This window comes from Muscardinus avellanarius, assembly GCF_963383645.1.
Source record: "Muscardinus avellanarius genome assembly, chromosome: 8".
NCBI lineage: Eukaryota > Metazoa > Chordata > Mammalia > Rodentia > Gliridae > Muscardinus > Muscardinus avellanarius.
Window position 1 is genome coordinate 63,188,795 of NC_137794.1, and position 27,569 is coordinate 63,216,363.

The 27,569-nt window shown below is 38.3% G+C and overlaps 1 protein-coding gene across 4 annotated transcripts; it reads left to right on the forward strand.

The window, feature by feature from the left end:
• Positions 1-598: 598 nt before the first annotated feature.
• Positions 599-27,569, forward strand: CEP57L1 (centrosomal protein 57 like 1; the record flags this gene model as incomplete). Of its 4 annotated transcripts, none has more annotated exons than XM_080700677.1 (10): positions 599-758; positions 3,603-3,782; positions 6,780-6,901; positions 14,612-14,728; positions 15,972-16,049; positions 16,543-16,629; positions 21,034-21,123; positions 21,222-21,466; positions 24,400-24,544; positions 27,348-27,569. In XM_080700677.1, 10 exons carry the CDS (start codon positions 599-601, stop codon positions 27,567-27,569), a joined length of 1,446 nt encoding a protein of 481 aa, XP_080556803.1. The 4 variants fall into 4 exon arrangements, with proteins under 4 accessions (XP_080556803.1, XP_080556804.1, XP_080556805.1 ...); XM_080700678.1 differs by having other exon boundaries at positions 21,034-21,111; XM_080700679.1 differs by lacking the exon at positions 21,034-21,123.

Sequence of the window (27,569 nt, forward strand, 5' to 3'; positions counted from 1 at the left end):
TTATTTATTTAGTGGTACTGGGGTTCCTGGAAACCCTTCTACCTACGGGCTACACTTCCAGACCTATTTTTATATTTTTTAATTTGGAAACAGGGTCTCTTAAGCCACCGTGGCTGGCTTTGAACCTGCGCCATCCTCCTGTCTCCGCTTCCCAAGAACAGGGATTACAAGTGTGCGCCACCATGCCCGGCTATATCCAAATTTTTAAAGTCGCTTAGGAAGCCAGTACGTTGACATCTAATAGTCAGTATTAGATAATTGGATGGTATTCTTGAATTACATATAAAAGCTGTCTTAGAATGTGTATTTTCTCTTTAAATGTGGGCATGATGGTGGGCACCTGTAATCCCAGTACTTGGGAGGCTGAGACAGGTGGATAGCAGGTTCGATTCCAGTCCCACCAACCTAGCAAGACTCTCAGCAACATAATGAGACCCTGTTTAAAAATATAAAAAGAGATAGGAGTGTAGCTTAGAGGTAGAATGCCCCCGGGTTCAATCCCCAGTAGAGCTCTAGCTCCATAGTACATGAATTATGTTTTCATCCTTCAAATAGGAAAAAGTGCTATGCTATATTATTCCTTCATTCTCTACAGATAATGGATTCAGAACTGACGTACAGTCTAGTAGGAAGCTATCTTAAACCTCCAGAAAGAATGTTCGTTCCCTCATTCACCCACACTGAATCCTCTCGGAATTGCCACTCCTTGAATTTAGAAGCTACCTCTCCTAAAACACTTCACAGCCCAAACAGTCAAGGTAAGGCTAATGCAAAATTTTACCTAAAACTAGAGGGATGGTACAAAGCAGGCTATGAAAACTTACCATTTTTATGTAGAAAGTAATATGATTTTTGTATTCAATCTTAAACTCCTAAGTTTGATTCTTTTGCTAAGTTGTCATGGTCTTAAGTTATTTAAGTTTTTATTTTGGCTCCTTCCGCTATTGGATGAAGATTAACAACAGCAGCTTGATTAACATACCACAGATTTATCATAAGAACATCACTTATAAAACACAAAATACTCTGAGGAATAAAAGGTTAGATTTGGAATCCTACACTGGATGGTTAGAATGTTAGAGAATTAGAGTTGTGTCTTATTCAAGGATTAGGTACAGAAATTGTATATATCCAAATTATCTTTGAAAATCCTTTTTGAAGCCCCTATTGCTGAGTATTGGAACTTTTTATGAGTATTGTAACTTTTTTTTTTTTTTTTTTTGCGGGTCTGGGAATTGAACCTAGGGGCATTTGACCTCCAAGCTACACCCCCTGTCCTATTTTTTATTCTTTATTTTGAAACAGGGTCTCACTAAGTTGCAGAGGACCTCACTAAGTAGCTGAGGCTGTCCACGATCCTTCTGTCTCAGCCTCCCTAATGCTGGGATTTACAAGCATGTGCCACCATGCCTGGCTTTTTTTTTTTTTTTTTTTTTTTTTTTTTTTGGTATGGTATTGGGAATTGAACCCTGAGGCATTCTACCTCCAAGCTACATCTCAGACTGATTTTATTTCTTATTTGGAAACAGGGTTTCACTAGGTTACTGAGAGCCTCATTAAATTGCTGAGGCTGTCCTTGGAACCTGTGATTCTCCTGTCTCAGCCTCCCAGTATTCAGCACTAGGAATACAAGCATGAGCCACCATGCCTGACATCACTTTTTAAATACAAACAGGCCAGGCATGATGGTGCAAGCCTGTAATACCAGTGCTTGGGAGGCTGAAACAGAAACAGATTTTAAGCCAGCTTCAGCAATTTAGCAAGGCTATCAGCAGTTAAGCAAAACTATTTCCAAATAAAAAATATAATAGGGCTGGAGGTATAGCTTGGAAATAAAATGCCCCTGGCTTCAATCCCCAGCCGGACAAAAAAATAAATAAATAAACTTAAGGAGAATCTTAAAAATATGACTGCAGAGCCGGGCGTGGTGGCGCACGCTTGTAATCCCAGCATTCAGGAGGCTGAGACCGGAGGATCGCGGTTCGCGGACAGCCTCAGCTACTTAGTGAGGCCCTCCGCAACTCAGTGAGACCCGGTTTCAAAATAAGGAATAAGAACTAGGGCAGGGGTGTAGCTCGGAGGTCAAATGCCCCTGAGTTCCAACCCCAGACCCGCAAAAAAAAAAAAAAAAAAAAAAAAAAAAAAATATATATATATATATATATATATATATATATATATGACTGCAGGAATACAAATGCCATACAGATTACTGTGCATGATGCTGATTGTCATCTTATTTTTTAATATTCTATAGTAATGGTTTCTATTAGTAAATAGCTTTGTGGAGTAAACCACAAGAAATAATAGTCTGCATCATTGAATCAGCTACAGCTACCAAATAAAGGGCAGTAGATGGTAGGTATGGTGGTTCAGGCCTTGAATTCCAGCATTTGGGATGCTTAGACTAGAGGACTGCTGGTGAAAGGCCAGCCTCAGCAACAGAGTGAGCAATTTAGCAAGAACCTATTTCAAAATAAAATAGGGGCATAGCTTGGATGTAGAATATCCCTAGATGGAACACCCTTATTTCCCCCTAAAAAAAGATCAATTTATTTTGTTTGTAAAAAAGCAAAATAAATGATAATCTATAGCAAATATTTCTAATAGATATAAATTATATAAAAGATAGTCTAACATTTACATTTCATTCATCTCTAGTTTTATAGTTTAATGTTACAACCTAAATAGAAAGTGTAAAATAGTAGTTAAAATTTTTATAACTTTGCATTTATCTGTCTCACAAAGATATTAGTACAGCTGCATAAAATCACAGCAGTACCTGTACATCCTCCTTACCGTCTTTCAGGCCTGACCTCAGGTAAACTATTAGGTTATTTTTTTTCCCCAATAGGGAAAAACTATTCTACTTTATGTTTCCTGATTTGTAACACTACATCTGGGCCAAAGAAACAGTAAATGTTTGTAATTTAACTAAAACTAAATATATAAAGAACCAAGATAAAGAATAAAAAGATATTTATTTTATTCAGTTAAATTGTGATTATTAGCTGCGTGTGGTGGCACACACTTGTAATCCCCACGCTTGGGAGGCGGAGACAGGAGGATGGCACAGGTTCGAAGCCAGCCGCGCTAGCTTAAGAGACCCTGTTTCCAAATAAGAATATAAAAAAATGTAGGTCTGGGAGTGTAGCCCAGAGGTAGAAGGGCTTCCAGAAAACCTAGTACCACCCCCCCAAAAAAAATTGTGATTATTAGTCTTATTAATTACAGAATTCTCTTAATACCATAATAATAGATTATTTTTACAAGATATCTTAGAAATTTATCCCTTGCTAGAGTTTAGTCACTTTTTGTTTTATGAGCAATGTATATTACTTCTACATTTTTCTGACCACTAACAAAATACACTGCTGTGGTAGGGGGGGGATTGAACCAAAGGTATTCTCCCTCTTAGCTACACCCAGCCCCTTTTATTTTTTATTTTGAAACAAGGTCTTGCAGAGCTGTTGTGGCAGGCCTCAAACCTGCAATCCTCCTGTCTCAGGTCACGCTACTCTTTTTTTTTTAATGTTACTCTATGATGATAAGTTTTCAAAAATGCTCACTTAAAACTTCAAGGATTCCCCCCGCCCCCACAGCTCTTATTTTAGCCTTAAAAACTCTTCAGGAAAAGATTCATCGTTTAGAGCTGGAAAGAACACAAGCCGAAGATAACCTGAACATTCTTTCCAAAGAAGCAGCACAGTATAAAAAGGCCTTGGAGAACGAAACAAACGAGAGAAATCTGGCACACGAGGAACTGATAAAGCAGAAAAAAGGTAAACAAAACAGTAGTTCTCAGAAATGAGAGCTTACTAGAGTTTACAATTTGAAAATAATAAACCCATTCCCAGTGGATTTGCTCAGATATCTTTGTTCTTCTGTACATGGAAACCTTGAAGCTTTATCCTTAGACATTTAGGTATTTGTGGAAAATAGATGTAACTTTGGATTTAACTTTATTATATCCATTACTCTGGTTCATAAATTGTTAAGATTAAAAGAAAAAATATTTTAGCTGGATGTGGTACACCTGTAATCCCAGTATATGGGAGGCTGAGACAGGGAAATCATAGGTTTGAGGACAGCCTCAGCAACTTAATAGAGAACCCTGTCTCAAATAAAAAAATTTAAAAGGCTAACGGTTTAGCTCTGTGGGTAGAATGTCTCTGAGTTCAATTCCCCAGTACAACAAAAAGAAAAAAGAGAGAAGAAAGAAAGAAAGAAAGAAAGAAAGAAAGAAAGAAAGAAAGAAAGAAGGAAGGAAAGGAGGGAGGGAGGGAACTGTTTCAAGATATGTTGTGTTTAGGTATTAAAATATTTGCAGAATAGCCATGGTATGGTGGTGTACACCTATGATCTCAATGACTGGAGAAGTTGAGGTACAAGAATTGCAAGTTCAAGGCCAGCCTGAGCAACTTAGGGAGACCTGTCTCAAAATAAAACATAAAGAACACTGGGGTATAGCTCACGGTAGAGTACTCCTAAGTTCCATCTGTAGTTCCCGGGGGTGGAGGCGGGATTATTTAGAGTAACCAGCAAAATCCATTTTAACCCATAATGTAATTGAAATGCTTTATATTTTCAGCTAATAATTTCTAAAATTTGAAATATAAAACAATAGTAATTAAACTATATAAAAACAATACAAAAGAACAAAAAAGAATTTTATTCAACTTAGAGGTGGTTAGGCAGGTAGATGGAGGCTTCTTCCGAAATTTCAATAAAGACATTAGACAGTTTCTAAAATTAGAAATTTAGAACTCAAATTCTTCATAGGCTTTCACTTCAAAACCTAAAACATTCTTTTTCTTTGCACTACCACTCTCACCCTTATTTTAAAAAACCCTCAAGATTGTGTTTCACTTTACAAACAGAACGACAAGTGGAGTGAAAATTTTTCTGAGGCAACTGGACAAACGTGAGAGAAAGAGCTGAGAAAAGTAAAGTGAAAGAGCCAGGCATGGTGGCGCACACTTGTAATCCCCGCGCTTGGGAGGCGGAGACAGGAGGATCGCGCAGGTTCAAAGCCAGCCGCCTGGCTTAAGAGACCCTGTTTCCAAATAAAAATGTAAAAATAGGTCTGGGAGTGTAGCCCGGAGGTAGAAGGGTTCCATCCCCAGTACCACCAAAAAAAAGTGAACAAATTTGAAATAAGCTGCTCTCCTCTATAAATTACCTGTGTAGTCAGGGGTCAGGAGCAGAGAAAACAGGAGGAAAGGGTGCCTGCTCCTGACTTTCCTGAAAGAGAAGCAGCTTACTGATAGTTAACAGAATTCACATTCTCTTGTTTGGCAGGTGGTGTTGTCTCCTGTACAACCAGAGTATTTACCATTCCACAAGTATCCGATGTTTTTCTCTTTAGAAGTATGCCTTCAAGCCCATATGGTGGCACATGCCTATAATCCTGGTACTTGGTAGGTTGAGGCAGGATGGATAGCAGGTTCAAGGACAGCCTCAGCAAGTAGTGAGACTCTAATCAACCTAGTGAGACTCTGTTTCAAAATTAAAATAAAATAGGGCTAGGGGTATAGCACAGAGGTAGAATGCCCTGGGTTTAATTCCCAGTACCACACAAAAAAGTATGCCTTTTAGGTTTTTAGGGGATAAACAATGTTAAACATGGTGTGTGTGTGTGTGTGTGTGTGTACATGAATGATTATGGAGGTATTCACAGACACTATGCTCAAAGCCTTCAACTTTAAGCACTATTTGTTATTATAATTATTAACATATTAAATGTATGAATTAATATGATTCACTGTGATACAGTGGGATATATGCATTCGTTGTGCATTGATCATGTCTATCTACCCTTCCTTTATCCTCTTCCCACCTCTGTAGTCCCCATAATCTCTCATCTACTTTAGGTTTTTTGTTGTTGTTGTTGTTGTTGTTGTTGTTGTTGTTGTTGTTTTCGTTTCCACATATGAGAGAAAACATGAGATACTTACCTTTTTTGTCTGGCTTATTTTGTTCAACATGATGTCTTCCAGTTTCACACATTTCCTGCAAATGCCAAGATTTCATTCTTCTGTATGGCTGAATAATGCTTTGTTGTGTACATTTACTGTATATATTTATTTATTCATTCATCTCTAGATGGGCACCTAGGTTGATTCCATATCTTGACTTGTGTAAGTAGTGCCACAATAAACATGGGTACCCAAATGTCCTTTTTATATGCTGACTTTAATTCCTTCAAATATATACCCAGGTGCTGCGCATGGTGGCACACACTTGTAATCCCAGCATTTGGGAGTCTGAGACAGAAAGATCATGGTTCGGGGACAGCCTCAGCTACTTAGTAAGGCCCTTTGCAATTCAGTGAGACCCTGTTTCAAAGTAAAGAATAAGGCCAGGCATGGTGGCGTACGCTTGTAATCCCAGCGTTTGGGAGGCTGAGACCAGAGGATTGCGGTTTGCGGACAGCCTCAGCTACTTAGCGAGACCCTTCATGACTCAGTGAGGCCCTGTTTCAAAAATTAAAAGACTTAAAGCTAGGGCTGGGGGTGTAGTTCAGAGGTAGAATGCCCCAGTGTTCCATCCTCGGTACTGAAAAAAAAAAATTAAAAATTAAAAAATAAAGAATAAAAAAGAGCGTTGGGAGTGTAGCTCAGAAATAGAATGCCCCTGGGTTCCATCCCCAGTGTTACAAAAACAAAAAAGAAATATATACCCAGTAGTAGAATAGCTAGAGAACTTCTACCTCTTTATCGAATTTATCACACATCTGTGTAAAAATCAACTAATTGATCAATATGTCTCTTTCATAGATATAAGTATTCAGTTAAGCTCAGCCCAGTCTCGCTGTACTCTTCTGGAGAAACAACTAGAATACACAAAGAGAATGGTTCTCAATGTAGAGCGAGAAAAGAATATGATCCTAGAACAACAGGTGAGCATATTTTCTGTAAAGAATACTATAATGTTTTGAAAATGTTTAATATAGGAAAATTATCATATTATATTAAGTAAAGTGGGGTATTATTATGATTTGGATCTGGAATGTCCCCCACAGGTTCATGTGTTGAGAGTTTATGCCCCAAGGAGTCAGTACTCAGAGGCAGGCCTTTTGTTTGGGGGAGGTGCTTGGATCGTGAAAGCATTGACCTCATTAGTGGACTAATGTATTGATAGCTAAATGGATACCAGGAGGTAGTAGAAACTGGAGGTGAAGCTTAGTTGGAAGAAGTAGCTTGTTGGGATATGCCCTTGTGGATTATGTCTGTCCCTTGCCCCATTTTTCTCTCTGCTTTCTGGCTGCTGTGAATGAGTTGAGCCACTTCTTTTCCACTATGTTCTGCCTTGACTTGCACCCAAAGCAGTGGGGCAGGCCAGCCACGGACTGACACCTCTGAAACTGTGAGCCAAACCACCCTTCTCTCCTTTTTGTGGTATGTGGTAGGCATTTGGGTCACAACGAGGAAAAGCTGACATGCACAATGACAGAGCTATGTATTGGATATTTCTACCTAAACTAAGACATTGGGACTGACCTTTTTGTAGAGAAAGATTAATAAACTGGGCAGAATATTTTTTACACGAAGGAAGGAAGGCAGGCACTAGAGAGCAAACAATGTAGTGAAAAGTTGCCGATTTAAAAACCTTTGTACAAGCTGGGTGTGGGGGTGCGTGCTTGTAATCCCAACATTCGGGAGACTGAGACAGGATGATCATGCTTCATGGACGGCCTCAGCTATTTGGTGAGGCCCTTTGCAACTCAGTGAAAGGTAGAATGCCCCTGGGTTTCATCCCCAGCACCAAATAAACAAACAATTAACAAATAAACCTTTGTACAAACTTAAAACCAAGGAGTTTCACCTAACATTCCAGGCCCTTCCTTTCTGAGACCATTCCAGATTCCAGAAGAGGCAGTTGAGAGTCTAAATTCTTTTTTTTTTTTTTTTTTTTTTTTGGTGGTACTGGGGTACCTGGAAGCCATTCTACCTCCGGGCTACACTCCCAGACCTATTTTATACTTTTGTATATTTGGAAACAGGGTCTCTTAAGCCAGTGTGGCTGGCTTCGAACCTGCGCGATCCTCCTATCTCCGCTTCCCAAGCGCGGGGATTACAAGTGTGCGCCACCACGCCCAGCGGGAGTCTAAATTCTAAATGATGCCTTTGACAGCAATCCTTCTAGGACCCTTAGCAAATATCTTGTGCTCTGAGTACTTTGTAAGGGTAAGCAAGAAGGAAAACCTGTTTCAGGTTATTAGGGTGACCTGGAAAACTCTAGTCTCTGGTATTGTATATAAAGTGATCCTACATTCCCAGTGTTCTCAGAGACCCCATATTATTTCTGCAAACATGTCTCTAACACAGTGATCAGCTTTCTTTTCCAAAGATAGCCAGGCAAAAGAAGATAAAACACTAACAAGAAGAAACAGCATCCATAACAGTCCATATGGGTGTTCTCACAATTACCCTCAGCTAGATTGCAGCTCTAACAGTGACTTTAAAATATCATGCATTAGTCAAGAATATTACAAACAGAATTTAAATTTTCAGTTTAATAATAGAAACTGTAAAATAGCAAAGCAAATTTGAAAAAGAACCAAATAAAAATTATAGAACTGAAAAAATACAATAACTGAAATTTAGAACTCAGTAGGTGACCTATTGGCAGATTAGAAGAATTAATGAAATGGAAGTAGAAACCAATCATCAAAAAAAGAGACAAGCTGGGCCGGGCATGGTGGCACAGCTTGTAATCCCCGCGCTTGGGAGGTAGAGAGAGGAGGATCGTGCAGGTTCGAAGCCAGCCTCGTTGGCTTAAGAGACCCTGTTTCCAAATAAAAATATAAAAAATAGGTGTCTGGGAGTATAGCTCAGAGGTAGAAGGTTTCCAGGAATACCAGTACCACACACACACACACACACACACACACACACACACACACACACACACACAAAAAGGCAAGCTGGGCATGGTGGTGCACGCTTGTAATCCCAGCATTTGGAAGGCAGATACCGGAGGATCGCAGTTCACGGACAACATCAGCGCAGTTCACGGACAACATCAGCTACTTAGCAAGGCCCTTTGCAACTCAGTGAGACCCTGTTTTCAAAACAAAAAGACTAAAAAATAGGGCTGGGGTATAACGCTCAGAGGTAGGATGTTCCTGGGTTCCATCCCCAGGATGCAAAAAAAAGAAAGCAAAATAATAGTTAATTTAGTAAACAGAGGAAAAGACCTCATGTCAGAGTGAAAAGGTCTAACTTATATTCAATTGGAGTTTCAAAAGAAAGGGGAAGGGCAGTTGCAGAAGCAATATTTGAAGAGATAATGGCTGAGAATTTTCCAAAATTGATTAAAAATAAAAAAATCACACTACAGACTCAAGTAACTCCTTAAAGCTAAAGCAGGATAAATATAAAAAAGTATGCCCGGATACCTCATAATATGATAAATAATAAAACAAAATTAAAATCTTCAAAGCCTCCAGAAGAGGGATAATATTTAAAATATTAAATTTGAAAGTACTGAAGCCAGAAGACAGTGACTGATAAAGGTAAGGTATTAAAAGAAAATAACAGCAAGGAGCTGGGCGTGGTGGCGCACGCTTGTAATCCCAGCATTCAGAAGGCTGAGACAGAATAGTGGTTCTTACACAGGCTCAGCTACTTAGTGAGGCCCTTCACAACTCTCAGTGAGGTGCTGTTTCAAAAATAAAAAGACTAAAATACAGGGCTGGGGTTGTAGCTCAGAGATACAATGCCCCTGGGTTCCATCCCCAGTACTGCAAAAAGAGAGAGAGAGAGAGAGAGAGAAAGAGAGAGAGAGAGAGAGAGAGAGAGAGAGAGAGAAAAGAAGAAGAAGAAGGAGGAGGAGGAGGAGGAGGAGGAGGAGGAGGAGGAGGAGGAGGAGGAGGGAAGAACAGGGTGTGATGGTGCCACTGGTAATCCCAGTACTTGGGAAGCTGAAACAGGAGAATCACAGGTTCAAAGACAGACACAGTGAATAGTGAGATTCTCATCAACCTAGCAAGACCTTGTTTCAAAATAAAATAGTGCTGGGGGTATAGCTTGAAGGCACAATGCCCCTGGATTCAACCCTTAGTGTCACAAAAAAAAAGGAAAGAAAAGTTGCATGAAGTCATTTTAAGACTAACAAACTCAGATAATTTGTTACTAGTAGATCTATTCTAAAGGAGACAGTAAAAGACATATTTGGACAGAAGGAAAATTATTTTTTATGAAAGCTGAGAGGTGCAAAAAGGAATGAAGACCAAAAAACTGGTAAATGTGTAGATAAATCTATAATGTTGTATAAAACAATAATAATGCTTTATGTGGTTTAAATATGTATAAAAGACTAAACTTCATCATAACAATAGCTTATAAATTAGGAATGAGTAAATATAAAGTGTTCTAACATCCTTGCATTATCTTGGAAATAAGGATAATTGTACCAATACTGGATTTTGGATAAGTATATAATTGATCTTTAAGAAACTAAAGAGGTTGATTCCAAAATTTATATAGAAAAGCAAAGGACCAAGAATAGACAAAATCTTATGAAGAAGGAAAGGTGAGAGATGATCTTGTTCTACAATATGTTGAAACAAATTATAATGCTATCAAAATTTAGATAACAGTATTTTAATAGATACAACACCTAAAATAAAGGAATGAATTATAGTCAGAAACAGATGCACTCATATAAAAATTTAATATATACTTGCAGACCACTGGAGAAAACAGACTGTTCAATAAAAGGCCTGGGAAAACTCTATCTGAGTGAAAAAAAAAATGAAATTAGATCCCTATCTCTTACCATACATAAAATCAGTTCCAGAAAGCTTAAAGACTTAAATTGTTAAACTCAAAGTCTGGGACCCCAGGGGCAGAGAGACCATCATCACACAATAATGCAAAGGCAAGAAGGGTTTATTGGGGAACTAGCTCGAGCTAGGGTCCAAGTCTTGACAAGGACCCCAAGTCTTTGTTCCAAGGCAGTTTTATACATTTCAGTCACTCAGACTGTGATTTACAAAGGAGCTATCTTTAAACCAAAAGGAATTTTTGCTGCTGTTATCAAAAGCAAGGACAGGATACTTGGTGCCTCCCATTTGGTTCGTGCCTCCTGGGGTTGGTTGGGAGTTTTTCATCCTGACCCAGGTGCCAAAACTGGCACTTAACTGTTAGTTGTATTCCTGGGAAATTGAAACTCAGGCCTAGCGTGTTTGCTGTATGGATGAAGCCTGTCATGGCCCCACTTCGGTCTTACAAAATGTAAAGGCAAAACTTTGAAACTTTTAGAAGCAAATGTGGAACAATGTCTTTATGACCTCTTTGAGGAAAATCTTAAACAAGACCCCCTTAAAAGTAACAAATAAACACAAAATGGGAAAGGTCATGAAGAATTATTTTTCAGAAGAAAAGAATCATATATGGCCATACATTTATAGAAAAGATGATCAACATTATTAATAACTAGAGAAATACAAATTAAAAGTTCAGTAATATACTATTTCACATTTACCAGATTGGAAAAATAAATTTATTTATTTATTTATTTATTTATTTATTTTTGGTACTCAGGATTGAACCCAGGGCATTCTACCTTGAAGCTATACCCACAGCCTTTTTTAATTTTTGTTTTGAAACAGGGTCTTTGTAGGTTGCTGAGGGTCTCATTAAATTGTTAAGACAGTCCTCAAACCGGCAATCCTCCTGTCTTAGCCTCCCAAGTACCGTGATTATAGGGGTGCACCACTATGCCTGGATGGAAAAAACTTAAGCCTGACAGTTCGAGGTTACATCAACGAGAAGAGCAACCACTTTATCCTATAAAGTTTAGCATGCACATTCCAAGGATCTAGAAACTCCTATCTGGGTTAGTCAGCTTCCTATCACTATAACAAATACCTGCTCTAGTCAGCTTATAAAGTGAAAAGGTTTATTTTAGTTTTAGAGATTTCATTTCATGATTTGGCCCTGTTGCTTTGGGCCTGTGGCTGGACATCATGGCAGGAGTGCATGGTAGAGCAAAACAGTCACCTAAGTGAAGGAGGAATAGGAAGGGGCTAGGATCCCACTCTCCAACCCTCCTGCTAGACCTTGCTTCAAGTTTCTGACATCTCCCAGTAGTGCAAGTAGGAGACCAAGCTTCTCAGCCATCAACTTCCCTAGCCAAATATTATAAATCAGCACCCTTAACAATTTAAACAGCCAGCAGTATTGAGGAATAACTTACCTACAGTGAAGTGCACAGATCTTAAGTGTACACATCCGTATGTGTAAATGTGCATGCCCATATAATCTATAAGCCCATGAAATACCATAACTGAATATTTTCATCATTCCAGGATTCTCTTTTCTCTCTTCCAAGTTATTCCCTGCTCTCCTTCAACAAGACAACTAATTTGGATTTTTCTCCCAGTATAGTAATTGAGCCCAGGGCATATCATGTATTAGGCAGCACTCTACCACTGAGCTACATCCTCGGCCCTTTTAAAATATTTTTATTTTGAGCCAGGATCTCACTTAAGTTGCCTTGGCTGGCCTTGTGATCTACCTGCCTCATGCTCCTGAGTAGCTGGGATTACAGGCATGCACCGCCACTTCTGACTAAAATATATATTCTTAACTAAACGCAGTCTGTCATGAATTAGTACTAAAATACTTCACATATAATCTGAGATACTTATTACAGTATAGTACATTATTTCTGTGTTATAAGTGGATAAGCTTCCACTCATCCTTATTCCTACTACAGTTTGCATGCACTCTTCCATATGCTCTAAAAGCTATAATGCATTACTACATTTGTTTTAAATGGTCAGCTACCCTTAAGAGAAAGTTAGGAAGCAAGAAATATGTATTTTTCCACATTTTTACCATTTCTAGTGTTTTTCATTTTTTGGTGTGTATGTTGATTCAGTTTCCTTCTGTCTGAAGAAACATCTAAGAACTCCCAAAATTTTCTTGTCTTTTTTTCACCAGTATTGGAAGGATATTTTCATTGGGTGTAGAATTCTACTTGACGGGTTTTTAAGTTACAGCACATTGAGATTTAGTTTCGACTTTCTTCTGGCTTTCATAGTGTCTAATGAGAGTTCTCATCTTCATTGCCCTATGCATAATGTGACATCATTTATTAGGCTACTTTTAAGATTATTCCTGTTTTACTGGTTTTCAATAATTTGATAATAATGTGCCTAAGTGTAGTTTTCTATGCATTTATCCCACTTGGGCTTTTTGAGATTTTTTTTTTAATCTGTCAGTAATTTTCACTGAATTTGGGGCATTTTTAGTTGTTATCCTCCAAATAATTATTCTGTTCTACCTCCCTCTTATCTCTTTCTGGGACTCTAATTAAATTTTAGACAAAAAATCAACAAGGCTATTGGTGTTTTTGTTTTGTTTTGGTTTGGTTTTGGGTATGTGTGTTTGTACTGGGGATTGAACCCGGAGGCATTCTTCAAGCTACAGCCCCAGCCCAATTTTATTTCTTATTTGGAAACAAGGTCTCAGTAGGTTGCTGAGAGCCTCACTAAGTTGCTAAGGCTAGCTTTGAACCTGCGATCCTCCTGTTTCAGCCTCCCAAGTACTAAGATTTACAGGCATGTGCCACTGTGGCTGCTATGTTTAATTATTAATAAACTTTTTTAGAGCCATATTAGGTTTATAGAAAAACGCTGACAGTTCCTCTATTATTAGTAGTATCTTTCATTAGTATGATGATAAATACCATTCCAAAACAGTGTGTATATGTATGTATATCTTGGTGTGTATGCATGTGTATGTGTATAACTTTCCTTTTCTCTTTATATTTTATTTTTTGATAACTGCTTTTCTATGTTAGAGGTTAAGTTAGTAAATAGGTTTTGTTATCTTGTAATTTGTTAATTTAATACAGGTTTTGCTAATGATGTTTTCCTCAGTAAAATTGTTATATAATGATGCATAGAAGCTAGGTGTGATGCCACACACCTGCAATTTCAGTACCTAGGAAGCTGAGACAGAAAGATTAAAAATTTTAGGCCTGCCTCAGCAACTTAGTGAGACTCTCAACCATCTAGTGAAACCTGAGATACTGTTTTTTGGTTGATTTGTTTGTTTTTGTTTTGTTTTGCAGTACTGGGAATGGAACCCAAGGTTATGCCCCTGGCCCTATTTTTAACTCTTTATTTTGAAACAGGGTCTCACTAAGTTTCAGAGGGCCTCATTAAGTAGCTGAGGTTGGCTGTGAACCTACTATTCTCCTGTCTCAGCCTCCCAACTACTGGGATTACAAGCATATACCACCATGCCTGGCTGTAAGACCCTGTTTTGAAACAAAAAATAACAAGTGCTGGGGGTTTAGCTTGGAGGTAGAATGCTCTTAGGTTCTATTCCCAATACCAAACACACAAAAAAAAATTCATAGAAGAGTTCATTCCATTGAAGCTAATATAGCATATCTCTGTGTATTATATTTGCTTATTAAAAATATATGGCTTTCTTGTTTGGAGCTGGTAATCACCTGAAGTATGTACATGTATATGCATGTTTCTTGTAACAGACTTACAGTGTATTTTGAATTCTCAGAAATTGTATTAATCTTTATCCACTGGCATCACTTGCCAAATTCAGATTTTGTTTTTTATCCTGTCCAGGCCCAGCTTCAAAGGGAAAAAGAACAAGATCAGATTAAGCTGCATGCAAAACTTGAAAAGCTTGATGTCTTAGAAAAGGAGTGTTTTAGACTGACAACAACTCAGAAAGCTGCTGAGGTAAGCTTCTACTTGTTTCTTTTTCTCTCTCTGTCTGTGTGTGTGTGTGTGTGTGTGTGTGTGTGTGTGTGTGTGTGTGTCTGCATGATTGCACACACTGCCTCTGAGCTACACATATTCCCAGCCATATTTTATCTTTTAATTTGAAACAGGGTCTTGCTAAGTTACATGTACTGTCCTCAAACCTATAATCCTCCTTTCCCAGCCTCCCATGTGCTGGAATTACAGGGGTGTGCCACCGTGCTCCATGTCTACTTATTTCTTTGAAGTGATGATGCCAGGAATAAATTTCATTGTTAAAACTGGCATTGTATGTGAATTATAGTAAATTTCAGATTTAATGAAACTTTATAACTTTTAGTAATCCAAGTATTCTGGCCTATGAGATTAAAAAATGTGTTTTGTCATGATAAAAATGAATTGCCTTTTGATGTAAAATTGTGATTTTGATTTCTAATATGGCAAGATATTTTCACTTGTCAGATAATTTGCCTAAAAGATATAGAAAAGATTGTCATTTACTACTTGGTCATCAAGTGAAGCCTGTCCTGGATGCTCGACGCTCCCCTTTCACCCCCAGATCCTTTTCATTTCACAGGATTTTCTCAAAGCCCTTCCTCTTTGAAGCCTCCCATGAGTTATAGCATACCCAGAAAGTTCTCCTTTTGAAAGAATACTCTCTTACACTGCACAGCATCACATAAATATAACACACAAATAAGTTTATGTGTTGTATACATGGTCCATGTCAAATCCTGTTCATTGCTTTGTTGTTTTGTTTCATGTATGTTACTTTTATTTCCCTAAGTACAATACTGTGTGAGCTCTTAAGTAACAAGGACCATATCTTACATTTCTAATAAGTTCTTCTGCCTGTCTCCTCCCAACTGTACCCTTTTTTATATGCACATGACAGACTCTATTGATATTTTTCTGTTATGAATGAAACATTAAGACACAAAGCTAAAGTTTCATCATTATTGTTTTGTTGATGAAAGTTAACAAAGCCTGTGTGTGCACATTCTTTACTTTCCCTTTGTTCTCCTTACATGTAATAGCAGAGAAGGAAGCATAAGAAGAAAGCCAAGGAAAAGCTCAGTATTTTTCGCTATTTTTAAAAAAATTTTCTGCTTTAACTTGCCAGCTCTTAAAAATTAAGACCCCTAGGACTCTTTGGAAAAGAAAGAAAGGATATTTGGCTCTAGTTTTTAGGTATCGATCCAAATTTTTTATTCTCTTGCAGGACAAGATTAAGCATCTAGAAGAAAAACTTAAGGAAGAAGAACATCAGCGTAAGCTGTTTCAAGACAAAGCTTCTGAGGTAAATATTATTTACTCTATCACAGTAAACTACATTTTTTATTGTACTTTATTATCATTCACTGAAGCTGAAGCCTGTATTCTAGACTCTTAATTTCTGCTTCCTAGATTATTAGTTTTGTTTTGTCTGTGTGTGTATAAAATAATCTATTCTCTTATAAATAAAAAATGATTGTAATTACCAATAGACTTAAAGACATACACACACACACACACACACACACAATATTAGAGTATTAGGGGTTTTCTTTCTCAAAAGGGTTTTTTTGTGTTTTTTTTTTTTTTTTAACATGGGTCTTGCTATGTTGTTGAAGACCAGCCTTGAACTCCTGGGCTCAAGCAATCCTCCTCACTCAGCCTCCTTAGTAGCTAAGACTACAGGTCTTTGCTATCAAAAAGCATTTTAATACTTGTAAACTGAAATCTGATCTTTCATTATATTTAAAGAAATTTGTTGCAAATAAATTTGATGAATTATTTCTTTAATATTATAGCTCCAAACTGGACTTGAAATTAGTAAAATTTTAATATCTTCAGTTTCAAATTCAAAACAGTCTAAGGAAAAGAAGAAATCTTCAAAGGTATGCATATAAAAGTGTTTCCCTAACAACACTTTATTTTCTAATACTCATTTATATACCCTTTTTTTTTTTTTTTTTTGGTACTGGAGGTGGAACCCAGGGGCATTCTACCTCCAAGCTACACACCCAGCCCTATTTTTTATTTTTTATTTTTTATTTTTAAACAGGGTCAGCCAAGTGTGGTGGCACACGCTTGTAATCCCTGTACTTGGGAGGCTGAGACAAGAGGATCGTGCAGGTTCGTAGCCAGCCTGAGCTACTTAGTGAGACCCTATTTCTAAATAAAAAAATAGGTCAGGGATTGTAGCTCAGGAGTAGAAAGCCCCTGGGGCCTTACTCAGTAACAGTTTGGCTGTGAACCTGTAATCCTCCTGCCTCAGCCTCTCAAGTACTGAGATTATAAACTTGCACTACTGTGCCCAGCTTACCCTTTTAATTTTTATACTTTCCCATTTTCACAAAGGATTTGAAGAGATTTATTTATTTTTATTATTTATTTGTTTGTTTGTTTGTTGAGGTACTGGGGATGGAACCCAGGGGCATTCTACCTCTGAGTTATACCCCCAGCCCTATTTTTTTATTCTTTATTTTGAAACAGGGTCTCACTGAGTTGCAAAAGGCCTCACTAAGTAGCTGAGGCTGTCTGCAAACCGTGATCCTTCTGGCTCAGCCTCCCGAATGCTGGGATTACAAGCATGTGCCACCACATCCAGCTTGAGAGATTTATAATAAAAAAAAAAAATTTCAGTAATGTTATGATGGTGGTTTTGAGTGTAAGTACAAAAAAAAAATCCCTAAAACCTAAGTTAAAGAAAGTAACTAGCAAGGCATGATAGCATATACCTGTAATCACAGCTACTTAGGAGGCTAAGGCAGGAGGATCACAATTTAGAAGCCAGCCTAGGCAATTTAGCAAGAACCCGTTTCAAAACTTAAAATGGTTTAAAAGGGTTGGAGATGTAGTTCAGAGGTAGAATGTCCCTGGGTTTGATCTTCAATATGAAGAAAAAAAGGAGAAAGTAAAGATCAGTCATATACAAGACTTAGCCCAAAACAGCATGTAATAGCTCTTGTGAAATGCCAAGAAGCATTTCTTTTTCTTTTCTTTTCTTTTTTTTTTTTTTTTTTTTAGAAAAACAAATATTATTCTCTTGGAGAAGTATATTTTGTGATACTTTTAAAAAGGTCACTAAACAGTGCAATACATGCTGACAACTTAATAAAATTTTGAATGTACTTAATATAAAAATCATGCATAATAAAAACCAAGCATTTTTACATAGTTTCTAGATGTATAAAGTAATTTATATAGGGAATTTATTATTTTTCTTATATACTCATATTCTTTGAATTTCCCTAAAAGTAAGGATTGAGGGAGTTAGTACTTTATAGACTAACCAATATTTTGTTTAGATCAATTAGTATTTTTAATTTTTTTCTATTTTTCTGGTATTGGGGATCGAACCCAGAGGTACTCTACCACTGAGCTACATCCCCAGCCCTTTTTTATTTTAATTTGAAACAAGATCTTGCTAAGTTGCCCCAACTGGCTTTGAACATGGTGATCCTTCTGTCTCAAACTCCCCAATAGCTAGGATTACAGGCATGCACCACTGACCCAGATGGATATATTTTGTTAAACAAACCTTAATTAGATCATGTTAAGAAAAAAATTGATCCCTTTTCATCTCTGGAATTACAGTTTTGATGACCAGTGTTACTATTTATTGAATGTATGTGGTGAATATGTTTGTATGTCATTTATTATGAAGCCCAGGAGTGCTGTTTGTGAATTCTAGCCACTGCCATATGCTGAGCCTGTGAATATGATAATGGAGAGAACATTATACTCTTTTTTTTTTTTTCTTTTGTAGTACTGGGAACTGAACCCAGGGACTTTCTACCTCCAAGCTACACCCCCAACCTTTTTATTTTTTAATTTGGAACAGGGTCTTGCTTAGGTTGCAGAGGGTCTCACTAAGTCTCACTAAGGCTGGCTATGAACCTGCAAAATGTGGACCGCTACACCAGCCTTTCCTCTTTTAAAATTTTTCTAACTACAATAATGAAAACCTTTTTCCCAATACCACCTTTTGTATATATAGTTTTGCTTATTCCTACAGTATTTGTTTTATGTCTTGTTTGTGTGATGGGATTTCTCACTGTAAAGCCAAATAGGAAAATACTGTAAGTTGTTTGAACAAATACTGACTTATTTCTGTATCTATGTTTTAATTTAGATTTTTATATCTATGTTTATTGACTTATTTTTATACCTATGTTTATATCTATGTTTTAGCTTTGGAGATGGCCTTTTCTCCTTGACATCCATTCATGATTGTCCAAGGCATTGTTTATCTGATGAGTTAGTGGAACTTTTTTTCAGGTTTACCTGTTTATTGTAAAAGGTAGAGGGAAAAAGTTAAAGAAATAATGGAAAGAAAAGATAGCTCCTACAAGAAAAGAGAGAACAGAAAAGTTACTTGATAAAAGTATTTAGTTCAAATATCAAGTTCCGAGGGTCTGCAGATAATGTTTTCTGTTAAAGAACTCAAGGAACACTGTTGCTGAAGATTTTCAAGGACTCCCCATGAAAGACTTGCTCATCTCACACTCTCCATAGCCTGTGCTGAATATTTGGCTCGCATGTTCTAATGTAGAGACTGAAATCTCTGTGTGATAAAGGATAAATAAGAGAGGAATTTACAAGAAGCAAATCAATACACAAATGTAAGACAGAGTGTAGAGGTGTGAGCGAAGCCTCGTGCTGTGCAGACAAAAGACTGGGAAGGGCTATGCGAGAAGCAGCCTGGGCGGCCTTGGAGGACGCAGTGAGAATAGACTCAGAGGAGATGCATTGCAGTCTGAGGAGACCATAGTTGGTTCTTCTAAGGACCCATAGGGAATAGCTGGTGTGAGATGGGGCCGTGTATAGTAAGAGTTAAAGATAAAATTACAGCTCGAGGAGAGATTATGGCTGACCGTAAGGGTCATGTTAAGAATTGGCATTTTTATTCTGTTAATAGCTGGGACGCACTGAAGGCTTCTGAGGAGAAAGGAGACATAACTAGAGCTGTGAATCTAATGGCAGCTGATAGCAGCATGAGAGTTTTATGGTTTTATCATATACCTAGATCCATGTAACCACAGTAATCAAGATGCAGAACTGCTCCTCCCCCGTAGGCTTCTTCCTGCAGGTCCTTCACAGCTACACATTTCTTCCCTGACCCCTGGCAGTCTCTAATCCATTCACCATCGCTATACATGCTAGTATTTCAAGACTGTGATATGTGTGGAATCAGCCAGTCTATAACCTATAGGAATCACACACACACACACACACACACACACACACACCCCACACCACCACCACAGACATAGATGGAGATTTATTTAAGAAGATAAGAAATACACATTCAAGGGAGAATGCAGGCCACCTCAAAAGTGAGAAGAAACTTAGGGGTCCGGGCGTGGTTGTGCACGCTTGTTATCCCAGCATTTGGGAGGCTGAGAAAGGAGGATCATGGTTTGAGGACAGCCTCAGTTACTACTTAGTGAGGCCCTCTGTAACTCAGTGAGACCCTGTTTCAAACTAAAGAATAAAAAATAGGACTAGGGGTTGTAGCTCAGAGGTTGAATGCCCCTGGGTTCCATCCCTAATACCACCAAAGAAAGAAAGAAAGAAAGAAAGAAAGAAAGAAAGAAAGAAAGAAAGAAAGAAAGAAAGAAAGAAAGAAAGAAAAGAAGCTAGGAACTGGCTTTCTTTTTTTAACTCAGTGTTTGGGATTACCTTTTCCCTTTGAAATCCAACCAAACTGTTGCCTGAATCAATACATTATTTTTATTTCCTCGTGTTCATTGTTGTGGATCTACCACAGTGTAACCATTTGCTTGTTTAAGGACATTTGTATTGTTTCCGGTTTGAAGCTGCTATTATATATAAAGCAGCTATGCACATTTGTATACAGGTTTAGGTTTTTGTGGGGACATAAAAGGTTTTATTTCTCATGGAAAAGATCCAGGACAGCAATTGTTAGGTCATATTTGATAAGTACCTTTTTCATTTTGCAAGAAACTGCCAAACTGCCTTCCAGAGTGGCTGTACCGTTTTGTATTCCCAGTAATCTACAAGTGATCCAGTGTCTCTGTATGCCTGCCAGCATTTGTCATCACTATTTTCTATCTTGACCATTACCTTTTATTACTTTAATAACTAATGATGGTGACTGGCTTTTTGTGCGTTCATTTGCTGTCTACATGTCTTCTCCACTGAAACATCTATCCATGTCTTTGTGCCTATTTTCAGATTGCAGTTTGCTTACCATAGTTCTGAGAATTCTTCATACAATAAATGTATTTTTAAATAATATATTTTTTTTTACTTTTTCCCTTGTCAATCTTGAGAAAACTAAATGTTTAAGAAGAGGACCACCTCAGCAAACTTACTCAAAATTTAGAACCCTGCCTTTTGAAGCTGAAAAGGTGAGAATAAAAGTTAAGATCGTTTTCAAAAACAACCTCTAGTGTGTTTATGAGTGCTAACTACCAGCAGGCATTTAAAATTGCTCTCAGCTGTTTCTTTCCCCCTTAAGTCTCCTAGTGCAGACTGTTCTATGAATGCAAATATGAAAAACCTTCTGCGGATGATGCACCCCTGTAGCCGGCACGTCCTTCAGAAGCCTGCTGAAGCCACCGAGCCTCGATGTCTGCGCAGATACTCCAGAGCAACTCCTCGCTGTAAAGCTGGACCTCGTGACTGTGAAAAGTCCATTTCCATCTGTGACAATTTGACTGAACTTTTGATGGCAATGCAAGATGAATTGGACCAAATGAGTTTGTAAATATTTTTATTTCTCATCAAAAGAACTAGCAAGATACTTATTGATTTGTTTATTTATTTTGTAGTACGGAGGATTAAACCCAGGCCCTCATACATGTTAGACAAGCACTCTATCATTAAGCCACATCTCCATCTCTGTTGTTGTTGTTGATGTTGTTGTTGTTGTTGTTGTTGTTGTTGGGGATTGAACCCAGGGACATTCTACCTCTGAGCCACACCACCAGCTCTTTTTTCTTTTCTCTTTTGAAACAGGGTCTTGCTAAGTTGCTGATGGTCTCACTAAGTCACTGAGGCTAGCCTCAAACCTGGCGTACTCCTGTCTCATCTTCCTATGTACTGAGATTATAGGTGTGTACCCAAGCCTGGCTTCTCCAACCTTTTCTAAGTTTCTTTTCTAAATTTTGATACAGGGGTTCACTAAGCTGCCCAGGCTGCCTTTGAACTAGCGAACCTCTTGCATTCTCCCAAGTAACTGGTATTATAGGCATGTGTCACCATGCCCAGCAGTAGTAAAGTATTTATATATCATTTTTTCTTACTCTTAAGAACAATGCCACTTATAAATTTTTGCCTTATTTATTTATTTGGACTTATTTTATTTTGAACTGCAGACTTATTGTCACTGTTTTTTTATTGTATTTATTGCATTACTTTTTGTGTGTGTGTGTGTGTGTGTGTGTGGTACTGGGGTTCCTGGAAACCTTCTACCTCCGGGCTACACTCCCAGACCTATTTATATTTTTATTTGGAAACAGGGTCTCTTAAGCCAGCAAGGCTGGCTTTGAACCTGCATGAACCTGCACGATCCTCCTGTCTCCACCTCCCAAGCATGGGGATTACAACCATGCACCACCACGCCTGGCCGCACTACTTAATTTTTAACTATGGGTAATTATTGCTTTTTCAGCCTAAGGTATTTCTGTATTCCCAGAATCTAAACTGATATTATTATAATTCATTGAGTCTGATAACCTTAGATTATAATTCACAAACACTTATTTCATTTTATTGTGACACTGGGAATTGAATCCAGGGACATTCTGCCTCCAAGCTACATTCTCAGCCCTATCTTATTTTTATTTGGAAACAGGGTCTTGCTAGGTTGATGAGAGTCTCACTACATGCTGAGACTATCTTCAAACCTGCAGTCCTCCTGTCTCATCCTCCCAAGTACCGGGATTACTGACATGCACCACCATACCTGTCACAAAAACTCATTTATAAGAAAGATTCTCCAGCCGGGCAGAGTGACATGTGGCACATGCCTGTAATCCCAGTACTCGGGAGGCTGAGATAGGAGGATCACAGGTTAGAGGCCAGCACATAGTAACTTAGCAAGACTGTTTCAAAATAAAAAATAAAAAGGTATGGGGGTGTAGCTCAGTGGTAGAACACCCCTAGGTTCAATCTCCAGTACCACCAGAACTCAAAAGATAAAAAAGATAATCTTTTGTTTTTTAGATTCCTTTAATTCAATGAATGGTTTTATTAAACAAGTTAGGAATATGACTACCTTATCTTAGACTCTTGCTTGTCTGTATTATAAATTTTTAAGTATTACAAGTTTGAAGGAAGATTCTATGTGAAATACATTGCATTATGTTCTATATTTAAGGGCTAATTGGGTGATTTGTGCGTGTATGTCTCCATCTTCTACCCCATTAATATGTATGGCCACAATGCACCAATAAAAAAATTTTTTTTAAATAAATACATATTCAGCAGAATTTCCAGAACTATGTGTATTGGCTGGCCGAATTGAGACTGCTATAGAACTTGGGACCAAGCTGGGTGCACGCCTGTAATCTCAGTACTTGGGAAGCTGAGATAGGTAGATCAGATTCAAGGACAGTTTCAGCAAGTAGTGAGACGCTCATCAACCTAGTGAGACCATTTCAAAATAGAAATAAAAGCCAGATGTGGTGGTGCAGGCTTGTAATTTCAGCATTTGGGAGTCTGAGACAGGAGGATCATGATTCTCAGACAGCCTCAGCTACTTAGTGAGGCCCCTTATAACATTGAGACCCTGTTTCAAAAGAAAGAAAAAAAAATGACTAGGTGGTGTAGCTTGGAGGTAGAATGCCCCTGGTTCTATTTCAAGAACAGCAGAGAGAGCGGGGGGTGGGGGGGGTGGGGGGGGAGAGGAGAGAGAGGAAGAAGAAGAAGAAGAAGAAGAGGAGGAGGAGGAGGAGGAGGAGGAAGAAGGAGAAGAAGGAGGAGGACGGAGGAGGAGGGAGGAGGAGGAGGAAGGAGGAGGAGGAGGAAAGGATAGGATAGGGGAGGGGGGGAGAGAGGAGAGAGAAATAAAAAGGGCTGGGGGAAGCCGGGCATGGTGACACATGCTTGTAATCCCAGCATTTGGGAGGCTGAGACAGGAGGATCGCAGTTCACAGACAGCCTCAGCTACTTAGGCCCTTTGCAGCTCAGTGAGACCTGTTTCAAAATAAAGAATAAAAAAAGTAGGGCTGGGGGTGCAAGTTGGAGGTAGAATGCCCCGGGGTTCCATCCCAAATGCCACACTATAAAGGGAGGCTGGAGGTGTAGCTTAGAACTAGAATGCCTCTGGGTTCAGTCTCCACTTAAACATACACACACAAAAAAATATGACATATGACCAGTATTTCAAATTCTACAATTGGAATCAAAGAGAGCCCTGTAGTGATAAGGACATTTTTACTCTATTTAGCTATGAACATCAAGAATTCCGATTTTATTAAGATCTTTTAGTTGCATTAAGTCTAAGATATCTCTAAATGTTTCTAATCTCAAATCACAAAAGCCTGGTTATATTTATCACAGATTTAGTTAGACTCCTTGAAGATTAATATTTAACTCTGGCTAAAGTTTGTGGTTGAACAATATATGGCAGAGGCGTATATTGTCCCGTAAACTGGAATAGTGTGGTACTTAATATCTGCTTTCCTTTACAGGGAGCATAAAGAACTGCTGAAACAAATGAAGGCAACCGAAAGCCACACGGCTCGTGACGACATAGAATGGGAACTCGAGCATTTAGTCAGGAAGATGGAGATGAAGGGAGAGCAGATTTCTAAACTGAAGAAGCATCAAGACAATGTGAGAAGGCTTGACTTTAAAAACTAGTAGACATGTTTAATAAAAAGATAACATCTGGATTCAGGGTAACATCTCTCTATGACTTCCCTAATTTGGGGCCTGTGTGCGTGGTAGACTGAAAAGATAGATGGGAGTCAATTCGGCCTATCACAGGGTAGAGCTATCCACTTCATTAGCTCTCTCCGTTGGAGAGAACTGCCTAGCTCTCAAAGATAATACAAAGAAAAAGAAGTAAGAACGTTTAATTATATATTCAGGCTTTGGGAACATTGTTGCCTTGGCAGCCTTTCAGTTACTCTTCTAGCTTTCTTTTCCATGTCCTCTCTCCTCTAATGCTTTATAGTGTCCCTGTGTCAATGGGTCTCTCAAGCAGTACCAACCTTAGACCTGACCACTCAGGTGGGACCCCAGTACCACTTAACACCATCCTGAGGCCACTGTTTCCTCTTCCCATAACAAACTCTCTGTGTTCCATCTCCTGAAGGCCTGTGCCAGTTGGCTACAGTTAGCATGATAAGGGTATTGAAGAAAATTCTGTGTTTTTGTGTAAAGTCTTAATAACTAAGAATGACAAACCTGTTTTAATATTTTAACAGGAGAATCATAAATATTCTGTCTTATCCTAAGATAATGACTCTGTAGTTGAACTTTCAGCACTGTTATACTGCGGGAGGAGAAAGCAGAGGGAGCCTTTCCAGGAAACTTCAAATCATATCATATAGCATATAATCATTATTCATAACATGATATTAACCTCACAAGTAAGCCTCCACCCACTTTTATAGAAAATTAATAAAAGATATACCATGGTATTGCCTTTATTCTACTTATGGCCAAGAAAAAAAGAAATGAAACTTTGGAAGCAAATATTGGCTTATCAGGCTTATAGTAAGTAAAAATGTTTCTGACTTGGATTGGGGTGAAAATTATACGATTTGTGAACTTTCTTGGAATTGTATAGGAGAAACTTGAAAGGAACAGAAGAATAATCATAGTTGTAGAACTTAAGCAGTTAGGCCGGGTGTGATAGCACACACTTGTAATCCCAGTACTTGGAATTATCCCAAGTACTTGGAAAGTTGAGACAGGAGGATGGCAGGTTCAAGGCCAGCCTCAGCAACTTAGACCCTATTTCAAAATAAAAACTAGGTCTGGAAGTATACCTTAGAGATAAATGCCTCTGGGTTTGATCCCTATCACCACACACACACACACACACAAAAAAAAAAAAAGAACTTAGGCAGTAAGTAATTACTATATTTTGAAAATCATAAGCCGGGCGTGGTGGCACACGCTTGTAATCCCCACACTTGGGAGGCTGAGACAGGAGGATCGCATGGGTTCGAAGCCAGCCTCAGCTACTTAGTGAGGCTTTCGGCAACTTAGCAAGACCCTGTTTCCAAATAAAATATAAAAAAGGTCTGGGAGTATAGCCCGGAGGTAGGAAGCCTCTGGGTTCCACCCCTAGTACCACCACCAAAAAAAGAAAAAGAAAAAAAATCATGATTTCTATACGAGAGTAGCTATAACTATACATTTTCAAGCTTTTTTATTTATTTATTTATTTTCAGTACTGGGATGGAACCCAGGGGTGTTCTATCTCTGAGCTACACCCCAGCGCTGTATTGTATTCTTTATTTTGAAACAGAATCTCACTAAGTTGCGAAGAGTCTCACAAAGTAGTTGAGGCTGGCTGCGAACTCCGATCCTCCTGTCTCAACCTCTCAAGTACTGGAATTACAAGTGTGTGCTACCACACCTGGCTCTCATTTTTCAAGCATTTTAGCATGGCAAATTTAATCTAATAAAAATTGCCATCTAGGCAAATAGACAACCAGCTACTTACACAATGCTGGATCCGCTCTACAAATTAGACCTATGCATAAGTGAAATAAGCTAAGTAATGGGCTGGACTTTGAAGAAATGCGTTGCGCTAGTTGATAGAACTTGCTTTATATACTACCTTATTAACAGTCTTCAAGGAAATATATTCCTTTGACATTTTTTCCTGACATTCACTACTGTAAATTCACAAATATTTTTAGATTATATGTATATATGGATATGCATGTATATGCATTTGCGTATGTGTTTGTGTGTGTGTATCACACACGTTACATACACTATATAAACTTGATACTCATTCCAGCACCAATTCTTTGCTTTACTGTTAATATCACCTGCAAAGTCTTTTTTTCTGTTCTTCTCTCTTCTTAGAGTTTTTTTTTTTTTTTTTTTTTTTGGTACTGGGGTTCCTGGAAGCCCTTCTACCTCCGGGCTACACTCCCAAACCTATTTTTACATTTTTATTTGGAAACAGGGTCTCCTAAGCCAGCGCACGCGGCTGGCTTCGAACCTGCGCGATCCTCCTGTCTCTGCCTCCCAAACGCGGGGATTACAAGCATGCGCCACCACGCCTGGCTCTCTTCTTAGTTTTGAACCAGTTTCATATCTTTCATTCAACCTTTCCCTTAACTTACTTGGCCCACCCTTATCTTGCAGGCCTTCTTACATGCACACTATTTGTTCTGCTCGAAGTCATCCTGGCTGGAAGTATTCCCTGGTTCTCATGTACATGTCTCGCTAGTCAGAGCACTGAACTTGAAAGCAACAACTATCTTACTTATGTTGCTACCTGACTAGCACACTATTGGTCATGCAGTAAGTGTTCAGTAAATAAACACTGCCTAAACTTTTAATTTTATGTAGCCTTTAACCCATCAATCCAGTACATCTATTTTAGGATATTTTTAATATATTTTTGACCAAAATGTTAGGTTTGTTTGTTTGTTTTCCTCTCCAGGTTCATAAACTGCAGCAAAAAGTCCAAAACTCAAAGATGAGTGAAGCTTCAGGTATTCGGCGACAAGACAGCAGCCCTAAAGGATCAAAGAACATAAAAAATAACCCCAAGAAATGCTTGAATGAAACTAACCCTTTCCAGAAAAACAGTGACTTGTATCCAGTACAAGTTCATAATCTTCAAGTGAAATTGAGAAGAGATGATATCATGTGGGAACAGTAA